The sequence below is a fragment of the Rhincodon typus genome, unplaced genomic scaffold (genome assembly GCF_021869965.1).
Source record: "Rhincodon typus isolate 14 unplaced genomic scaffold, sRhiTyp1.1 hic_rhity00000979, whole genome shotgun sequence".
Taxonomy (NCBI): Eukaryota; Metazoa; Chordata; class Chondrichthyes; order Orectolobiformes; family Rhincodontidae; genus Rhincodon; species Rhincodon typus.
In genome coordinates, this window is record NW_025966617.1 from 25,728 (window position 1) to 36,541 (window position 10,814).

Sequence of the window (10,814 nt, forward strand, 5' to 3'; positions counted from 1 at the left end):
CCACCATAAGTGATCTATCAGCATTTTAGCTCAACATGACCTTTCAGATAAAATCTCAAACTAATTAAGTTCACTTTGAACTTTCCCATTCGTGTACAAGCTTATAAAGTGATTTCTTTTTGAAAACCACATTCATTAACAAACACGATAGATGAATACATGCACAATACAGACAATCTAAAATGTTTCAATAGAGAAATAAGGTTAGATGGATAAAATAAAAACTGAAAATGCTTAAATCTGGCAATATCTGCAGAGGGAAGAAACAGAACCAGCCTAGTTGGTCAGTGAAATTAAAACTGGGATTAATCTTTATCCTCAAAAATGTCCTTGTACCTGGCATCAGAGGTGAGGATCATCCAAAAAAGAGAGGGGGCATCATGGGGTGGAGAAAAGAAATTTGGGATTGACACCAAGGCGTGCAGAATGATTCTGTTATTATAGAAATGTTTGGAAGTAGAAATGGAGAGGAGATGATATTTCTTGTGGCCTGGATTGATCTAACAGTTGAGGGTTACATTTTGGAATTAGTTTTCTTTTTATCCTTTTTGTGATATATACTTTGAGGCCAGCATTTGTTGTCTTGGGTGATGATCCCTAATGTACTAGTAACAACGAGATGAGAGGCTTGATGGTGGATGTGTGGAAGAACTGGGGCAGTGTTTTATGGAGGTAAATCTGCTCATAGTGGGGGAGAGCAAAAGGAGGAGTATCTCCTGGCAAGGGGTCCATAACCATTTTCAGATTTTCACACCAATCTCAGAATTTGAGTTTGGTGAAGGAAGGATTTCAGTTCAAGACTGTTCTGGACTGGTCTTAGAGTCGCTGCTTTTCACGTGATTTCTTGAGGCTTCAGTTGTCAGAAGACTGGAAAGATGTGTGACAAGTCTATTCTTCAGAGGTCCTCATTTTCTTCTTTGCAGTGATAGCCATTCTGATAGCCACTGGTAATGCATGCCAACTTGGTGCATAATGAAAGAGTCCTTGCTCCAGAGTTTGAAAGATGTCAGCAGCAGACTGCTGTGAAAATCTGAGCTTCCTGTGACATGTTGAGAAAGTGGATTCTCTGTTTGTATGCCTTGTGTTAGAGGTATCACCTCAATCATGCTGACCTCTGTGTTTATCCACTCTGTTGATAGAGGAGGAAGCAACTAAATCCGCTGCTGTTGGCAGACCTGGTCCTCATGTCTTCATCACAAGTCCATGGCATAGATACGTCAGCTGCTCCTAAAATGACCCTTCAGTTTTTAAGGCGTTATCAGATATCAAAGAATTTCATAACAGTGAAAGTTGTATGGCAATTTATGCAATGGGTTTCCTTTCTATCCTGAAAACAGTCTAAATTATTATATCATATAATTGCAAAATACGAAATGTTTGATAAATTGCACTGTCCAGTATACTAACGTCACGCCTAATTTTAAAACAAAATCCAGTCTAAGTCTAAATAACATTTACCATGGCTTGGAAGGTGAAATGAAGGCAGTATTGTGGCAAACTGAATAACTTTTATCTCATATATAATGTATTTCTGGCCAGAGTGCAAAAGACTGTTTCATTTGGTTGTCTTTTTACGAGAATTTGACATAAGTATGTTGACTTGAGAATGAGTCACTTGGCACAACAATTTGAGCCTCGGAACATTTGTTGAAGTAACACACAAGTGAATGTTGCCATGCTGACCACATCATACTTGATTTAGTACTATTGCTGCATGTGCATAAAACTGTATCCTTCAGAGTCGCCTCTGTAGCTATCCAGCTTTTTGTGCTGGAATGCTAGCAATCAGTTAGTTTGAAGCTTAAATGATTCAACTCATGCACTTTTTCTTTCAAGAATTGAAGATTTTGTTAAATTATGTTGACTGCTTTGGTAATTTCTGCAGCTAAACGTGGTTATATTAGGAACAACAGTAATGATGGTTGAAACTTGGATTGGCCACTGTTGAAACCTGCCAAAGTGCACTGAAATATTCACTGCTTGTGTTTGATAAATCTAAACTGATCCTATCAGCACGGACCATCCATCCTTTGAAACATTTGCAAATTATCTATTCATAGAATTATAGCATCTCATTGTCTTGCTGGCATTTTTAATGAAAACTTGCGTAGCAATGCCAGTAAATAGCCCTCAGATACAATATGGTTCATTGTTCAAGATTCACATGACTTATTTTCATGCAGATTTATACATTAATCGTCAGTGTTTGTCACAATACTTTTACACTTTTCCCAACCAACTGAATGCATGCTCTGAATCCATCATGGAAGGGGCCTGTACCAAAAGACTGAGATAATGCTCACTAGTTTTGGGATGTTAGACATCATCTTCTAGCAGTATTCTTGCCTCCGAGCCAGAAATGTAAAGGAAAGAAGGGATCATGCCTTCAGAGACTTCAGTTAACTTTGACTCGTGTACCATGCTACCATTCCAATACAATAATTAGAGAGTTTTTTTGCTTTCTTTGTTCATGGGATGTGGACATTGCTGGCAAGGCCAGTATTTATTACCAATCCCAAATCCCCAGCTGGCAAAGGTGGTGCTGAGCTGCTGCCTTGAACGGCTGCATTCCTTTGCATGTCAGGAAACTCTGTGCTGGTAGGCAGAGATTTCTAGGATTTTGACCTAACAGCAGTGAGACAACAGCAATATGGGTCCAAGTCTGAATGGTGTGTGTCGGAGGGATCTTGCGGTTGGCCATGTTCTCGTGTACCTGCAACCCTTTTCAGAGGTGGTATAGGTTGGGAGGAACCTGTTGGAAGAGCCTTGGTAAATTACTTCTGTGCATCGGGACCAAAAGGAACGAAGTAGAAAGTGGTGGATGAGGTGCCAATCAAGCAGGATGCTTTATCCTGGATGATATCAAGCTGCTTGAGTGGTGTTGGAACTGTGCCTTGTAGATGGCAGACAGACTTTGAGGAGTCAGGAGGTGAGTTACTTGCTGCAGAATTCCTAGCCTCTGACCTACTGTTGTAGCCACTTTATTTATACGGCTCGTCCAATTCAGTTTCTGGTCAATGATAATCCCAAGATGTGGGTGATGTCACTGATGGTAATGCAATTGAACATCAAGGGATGATGTTTACATTCTTTCTTGGAGCTGGTCATTGCCTGGCACATGTGGTGTACCAATGTTACTTGCTGCTTATCAGCCCAAAGTCTGGATATTATCCAGGCGTTTCTTCGTATGGACATATTCCATTCCAATATCTGAGGAATTATTGCAAATGATGCTGAACATTGTGCAATCAGCAGCGAACATCCCCACTTCTGACCTCTATGATGGAGGGAAGGTCATTGATGAAGCAGTCAAAGATGGTTGGGCCTAGGGCACTACCCTGAGGAACTCCTGAAGAGAGGTAGGTTCTTTACACAGAGTGGTGGGTGCATGGAATGCGTTGCCGGCAGTGGTAGTGGAGCTAGGTACATTAGGGATATTTAAGTGGCTCTTGGATAGGCACATGGATGAAAGTAAAATGTAAGGTATGCGGGGTAGTTTGATCTTAGTGTAGGATAATAGGTCAGCACAACATCATGGGCCGAAGGGCCTATACTGTGCTGCACTGTTCTCTGTTCTAAAGCCAATATGATTGACGTCCACCAATCACAATCATCTTCCTTTATAGCAGGTACAATTCCCACTAATGGGGGTATTTTCTCCCCGATTTCACTTTGGCTCCAGTATTTCCAGGCTGCTTGATGCCACACTCTGTCAAATGTGGCCTTGATGTCAAAGGCAGCTATTCTTACTTCAGCTTGTTGGCCATGTTTGAACCAAGGCTGTAATGAGAGCAAGAGAAGGGTTGCCTGGCGGAACCCAAACTCGGTTAGCACATAGGTTATTTGTTTGCTTGAGCTGCTTGATAGCACACTAGATGATCCTTTCCATTGTTTTGCTGATAATTGTGAGTATACCAATAGAGAAAAGGAGAAATTTCTTCACTTAGCCTGGCAAACCTATGGAATTCTCTGCCACGAAGAGCAGTGAGGCAAAAAAATTGAATGTTTTCTAGAAGGAGTTTAGATATAGCCTTGGTGTTAAAGGGTTCAAAGAGTATGGAAAGACAGCACAAATAGGGTACTGAGTTGAATGATAAGCCATGATCATTTTGAATGACAGTGCAGGCTATTTTGTTGGCCAGGTTGGATTTGTCCTCCCTGTGTAAAGGACATACCTGGACAATTATCTACAGTGTCAGGTAGATACTAGTATAGCTATTCTGCAACAGCTTGGCTCGGGGTGTGGCTGTTTAGGAGCATACGTCTTCAGTGATGCCTGGCACCACAGTAAGAGGCTAACATCAATCATTTTCTGTGCACTGAAAGGCTGGGCTCCCCAGTCTTTGAAGCTGGGGAATTTGTGAACCCTACACTGCAAGTGAGTTGCTCAATTATCCACCACTCAGGCCTGCAGAGCTTATAATTGATCCATTGGTTGTGGGATTTCTTAGCCCTGTCTGTTGCATGCCAAACAGCTTAAGCAGAATGCAGGTTGTTCTCTGTTGTAGCGCCACTAGGTTGATACCTCATCTTTAAGTATGTTTGGAGTTAATCTTGGCATGACCTCTTGCTCTCTTCATTGAATTGAGGTTGATTTCCTGCTTGATGGTAATGTTGGAGTGGGAGATATGCTCGGCCATGAAGTTACAGAATGTATTTTTGTGCAGATGTACTACTGCTGATGGCCACAGTGTCTCACGTGTGCCCAAGCTTAAGTTACTAGATTTGTTCAAAGCCTTGCCTTCTGGCACGGTGATGCTGCCAAACAGCACAATTGTGGATATCCTCGGTATGAAAATGGAATTTCATCTCCACAAAAATTCCCACCAATACCATTATGTATGGGCATGACTGAGACAGGTGGATTGGTGAGGATGAGGTTAAATACGTTTCTTCCTCTTGGTTCCCTCACTATCTGCCACAGTCTGAGTCTAGCAGCTATGTCCTATTCATCCAGCTTGGTCAATTATGGTGCCACTCTTGGTGTTGGACATTGAAGTCCCCAAATCCAGCGTATCTATGTGTCCTTACCATAAACAATTCTTCCTCCAGCTATATTCAATTACAAGGCATAATGATTCATCAGCCAAGGAGTTGGGAGTATAATTCCTCCATATGTTTGACCTGATGCCACGAGACTTCGTGGGGTCCAGAGTCATGTTGAGGCTTCTCAGGGCATCTCCCTCCCAACTGTATACTGCTGTGCCACCACCTCTGATGGGCCTCTCCTACCTGTGGAACAGGACGTACTCCAGGATGGTGAAGATGGTATCTGGGATACAGTTGTACTCAAGGAATATTATCTTACAGGCAATGACAGGCTGTTGCATGACTCATCAGTGGGACAGCTTGCCCAGTACTGGCACAAGCCCCAGATGTTGGTAAGGAGGACTTTGCTGGGTTGACGGAGCTGTGTTTTGCCATTATTCGTTTCCGATTTTATATGCTGATGCCAGGTCGTCTATCTGGAGTACTGTCAGAGACTCTGTCTTTGAGATAAGTCATTGAACTCAAACCCGTCTGCCCATTCAGATGAGTACAAAAGATCCCATGGCACTGTGGAAAGCTGAATTGAGGAACTCTTCTAACGTGTATCAATATCGCCAAGAAAAACAACTATCAGGCAGTTTATTCAGTTGTCATTTAAGGACTTTGTTGTGTCTACCTGTATTACAAAGTTAACTACATTTCAAAAAGCTTATGAAGATGCTATATAATGCAAGTTTGTTCTTTCCTTCTGCAGAACTCATGCCTCCTGCAGCCCTTTAAGTAAAATAATTTGTGGTAGGAGGTGGAAAAAAGCTTCCATTCATCCCATCTTAGTTTCTCCCGTTTGAGTTGAGTGTGCAAAACTTCAAAGATCCCACTTTCAGTAGGTCTTCCGCTACCTGTGCCTCTACCTGCTGAAAGTATGGGAAGTCAGACAGGGAGCAACTCTTTGATCACCTACTTCCACATGAAAGTATACTTAATTGACCCAGGAAATCCTGAGGAATGGGCATAAGTGAAGGGACAGAAGCTTGATGTAATGGATACTTCCTTTCTGTTTTGCTTGTATTTGCAACCTGTTTCAAAAGAGCAAAAACAAATCAGCAGCGGTGTCTCACTGATCTGAATAATTTCACAAAATAATAATGCAGTCTTCCTGTTCCTTGCAGGATTGCTAGTGGTTTCGGTGGTGCCCTGTTTGTCTACTTCCACAGGAAGATAGTTGCAATCATGAGAAAACAAAAAACCATTAATAAATTTTTGATGAAAAAGTAAGTATTAAATGCTGTCACCTTTCTTAAATTATTAAAGATTGTTTACATTTTCTATATAACTTTAAATTTCCCCTCATGGTATTGACACTCACGTTGGCTGTATTAGCAAACACAATTTCCTGGGTACAAATAGCGAGGATGTGTCAGTGGTGCTGCCCAGGATTTATTTTTGTTTCTTCAAGCCTGTTTTCTCACTCACATGTCATCAGCATTGCCAAAGGAAGTGTTTCAACATGAAATCGTGTCATTTTGGGCCATTTTTCTCTCATGTTAACCTATAACCACATTGCAGGTAAAATTTCTAAAAGCCCATAAGTAATTATTTGAGCTAAAAAATGGATTTTAATTTTAAAGTTCCAGTTATGTTTGCTGTTTTCCAATGCAATGAGACTCCTGGTCCTCCAGACATCCATAACTGTGAAGTACTGACACATCATTTAAACAGTTCTTGTTTTTTTTTAAACAAGAGCTAGCTCCAAAATAGTCTACAATCCAATTCAATTATCAGACTGAATAAATTACCAATGACTTATTTAATTTTAAATATACATTTACCAATTTCCGACAGAAATAAAAATCTATTTAGCTTGCTCGTGCAAGTTGAGTGTGAGATGAGCTGAGCTGTTATTAAAAATAAACTTTGCCAGTGAAAAGGCACGTTTACATGTGTGTCATATATTTATACAGTCTGGCCAATATAACCAGCCTGCAGCTTTGACAGCTGTCAATACATGGTCAATGTGTATCTTCTATTTTCGTACTAGTTAAGTTGTAAAATAATTTGAATCAAATTACTGAAGGGAAAATGAAACAAAGTTGTCCATCATTTATAAACTTAATTCTTACTTTAGTCACTGATAGCCATCTAAAAAAGCCTTCAAAATAATCTGGAGTCAGTGGAATGGTTGAATTGCTTTGTGTCAGTTCAGATCTATCGACTATGATCCTGGTCCAAGTCAGTTTGCAAAGCTGGAGTGAAACTTAAAATCACTGCTACATATGCCCGAATGCTATGAGTTTCTCCGAAAGTCACTCGCAGTCTGATTTTTTTGCATCGAAGGTTTACTCAATTCAGAACTAATGTTTTTAGGGGGCAAGGTAAACAAAAACTTAAGTCAGTCCCAAAGAAGAGTCATATTGCACTTGAAACATTAACTCAGATTCTCTCTCCACAGATTCTGCCAGACCTGTTGAGTTTCTCCAGCACCTCATGGTTAATAAAAACAAACATGGTAGATCTTCTCAAGATATGCTACTAATTGAATCAAGTTTCATATTAATAATCATTTGGTGCAGGCTGAGAAGAATTTAGGACAGAGGTAGTGGGTTGAATGCTTTGGATATACAATGGAGTCTGATCTTGTATTGATTGAAATACCTTTCTTCTTTCTTAGGCGGTTGCTTTATCCAGCATTGGTGACATTGCTTATTGCCACACTCTCATTTCCTCCAGGATTTGGTCAGTTCATGGCTGGAGAGGTGTGTTTTGCATTTCCTTGTAATTATGTACAGATCTTTATAAAATCAGTCAATCAGCTTTTAGTCAGTCTTGAATTTTGAAAGTAAACAGGGTACAACTGCTATATTTTAGTTGTAATGGGAGAATATGATTGCACTAATTGTGATGGAACTTTCAATGACTGTATTGTGTAATATTTAAACCATTGATTATCACGTGTACTGAATATCGGTGAAAAGCTTTGTTTGCGAGCAGTACAGGCGGATTATAATAAGCAAGGATGTACAGATCAAAAAGACTTAGAGGCATACGGGTTACATTGCACAGGGCATGCACTAGGCAAGATCAATGTTAGCAAGATTAGAATTATTTGAGGCTAGAGAGTCCATTCACCACTCTAATAACAGCCGGGAAGAAGCTTTTCCTGAACATGCTCATGCGTGTGTTTGGGCTTCTGTACCTTCTGCCTGACTGAAGGGGTTGTAGGAGGCCATTACCGGGGTGTGATGGGTCTTTGATGTTGGCAGCCTTTCCGTGGCAGCAAGCTGTGGAGTCCATGGATGGAAGGTTGGCTTCCATGATGTGCTGGGCTGTGCACACAACCTTCTGTATTTTCTTACAATCCTGGGCAGAACAGGTGCCATACCAGGCTGTTGTGCACCCAGACAGTAGGCTTTCAGTATGAATCTGTAGAGGTTGGTGAGGGACCTTTATGGACGTACCAAATTTCCTGAGCTGCCTGAGGAAGAAGAGGCGTTGTTGTGCCTTCTTGACTGTCGCATCTACGTGGGAAGTCCAGGACAGGTTGTCGGTTATCGTCCCTCTATGGAACTAGATGCTGTCCACCCTCTCAACCTCAGTTTCATTTATGTTGATGGGGGCATGTTCCCCTCCTTTCTTTCTGAAGTTGACAATCAGATTGTTACTTTTGCCGATGTTGAGAGAGAGGTCGTTTTCATTGCACCACATCACCAAGCCCTCTATCTCCCTTCTGTATTTTGACTAGTTGTTGTTAGATATCCGTCCCACTATGGTGGTGTCGTCAGTGAACTTGTAGATGGCATTCGTTTGGATTTTGGCAATACAGTCGTGGGTGTACAGGGAGTACAGTAGGGGGCTGAGGACATATCCTTGGGAGACTCCAGCGTTGAGAGTTATTGAGGAGGAGGTAACTTCACTGATTGCAGTCTTTGCGTCAGATAGCTGAGGGTCCAGTTGAAGAGCGTGGAGCTGAGACCAAGGCGACAGAATTTTGAGATCAGTCTGGAGGGGATAATGGTGCTGAAGGTGGAGCTGTAGTCGATGGGCAGGAGTCTGACGTAGGTGTCCTTGTTATCCAAATATTCCAGTGATGGGTGCAGGATGAGGGATATGGCATCCGCTGTGGACCTGTTATATCGGTAGACAAACTGTAAGGGATCGAGGCAGGCTGGGAGACTGGAGCTGATGTGGGCCATGACAAGCCTCTGAAATAATTTGTGATTATGGAGGTCAGAGCCACTGGGTGGGAGTCATTAAGGCACGTTACATGTGCTTTCTTAGGTACGGGGATGATGGTGGCCTTCTTGAAGCAGGCGGGGACTTCGGCTTGTCGGAGGGAGAGATTGAAGATGTCGGTGAACACCTTTGCCAATTGGTCCGCACAGGATCTGAGTGCACGGCTGGGGACACCATCCGGGCCCATTGCTTTCCTTGGGTTGACTCCCAGGAAGACCGGTCTGATGTCTGCAGCAGTGACAGAGGGGCAGGCTCCATGCTGCTGGGCTCAAACTGAGCGTAGAAAGCATTGGGTGCATCAGGGAGGGATGTGTCTTTGTCTGCTATCTTGCTCTGCTTCATTTTGTTACCGTAGTGTTGTTTAGGCCTCACCATAGGCAGTGGGAGTCTGTTTGGTAGGTTTGGGTCTCTAACTTGGTTTGGCAATGCCTCTTGGCATCCCTGATGGTTTTGGAGTTCATAACTGGGTTTCTTGTATCGGTCCGGGTCACCTGACTTGAATGCTGCACATCTGGTCTTCAGTAGGGAGTGGATTTCCTGGTTCATCCAAGGTTTACGGTTGAGGAACACTCGGATTGACTTCTTTGGTATACAGTCCGCCACACATTTTCTAATGAAGTCTGAGATGGTGGTGGCGTACTCGTCTAGTGTGGGAATAGGAACTAAAACAAGTCAGCTAAAGCAGTAATTGTGGCGGAACAAACAGAGAGGCCATATACAAAATGCAGGATCTGAACAATGCAAAGCAATACAGCGCAGGAGTTAACTTTGCAATGTTAAAGATTTCAAAACCTGAATTGCATTCATTGTTAATAAGATAGTGTTAGTTCATTTAATTTTTATGACGTTATTGACTCGGATATTCTGGTCTCCTTGGAGATACCATGAGAGATGCACTCCATGTGCCCTTGGAAGTCCCAATGTGCAGGCTATCCGTTTATTGCATGGAAAGTTTAAATTTCCAGCAGATAATTGTGCTGCGTCTTGTATGTTCCAAAAATGCCTTCAACTCTGAATTAGAGTTTGGGAGGTTTTCAACTTACTCAAGGTAAAAGATAAATGAATTAAAAACTGCTGTAACTCTGAAGAACTATAAAGATTGACCCCACAGTTGCTCACGCTGACCGTGACCCTCCTCACCCACCACCTGACTGCTGTCCCTGCACCACTGCAACACCCTGGCACCAGATCCACACTATGGGCGGAATACTGGCTCCGTGAAGGTTGTTGAAGATCCAGTGGCTCCCATGATCAATGTGGAATGAGATGTAGCAAAACACTGGGTTTACATTTCATCCCAGGCCAAATCCAAGTATTAAAAGACTACATTACTATCAAGAGTGCACTGCTGAGCGAAACAAACCTTGAGATAGATACAGATATTTTCTAATCAGCCTGTTCAGAGCTGGTATTACGTATGTGCGGAGCAGGTGGGCTTAATCCCAGGCCTCCTGTTGCAGAGGTAAGGACACAACCGCTGTGCTACAAGAGCCCTCATGAGTCAGACATAAAATGTCACTTTAACATTAATGCACAGCAGTAATTGCTTCAGAGATAGTAGGAACTGCAGATGCTGGAGAATCCGAGACAACAAG

General features: G+C 42.2%; 1 protein-coding gene across 1 annotated transcript in view; it reads left to right on the forward strand.

Moving 5' to 3' along the window:
* LOC125481134 (chloride channel protein 2-like) overlaps positions 1–7,742 on the forward strand; it is a gene marked incomplete at its 3' end in the record, with an annotated part of 28,887 nt that extends 21,145 nt beyond the window's left edge. Inside the window, exons 4-5 of the mRNA XM_048592291.1 lie at positions 6,159–6,260; positions 7,658–7,742. Coding sequence (XP_048448248.1) covers positions 6,159–6,260; positions 7,658–7,742 — 187 coding nt within the window. The remainder of the gene's footprint in view (positions 1–6,158; positions 6,261–7,657) is intronic.
* Between the last annotated feature and the right edge of the window lie 3,072 nt (positions 7,743–10,814).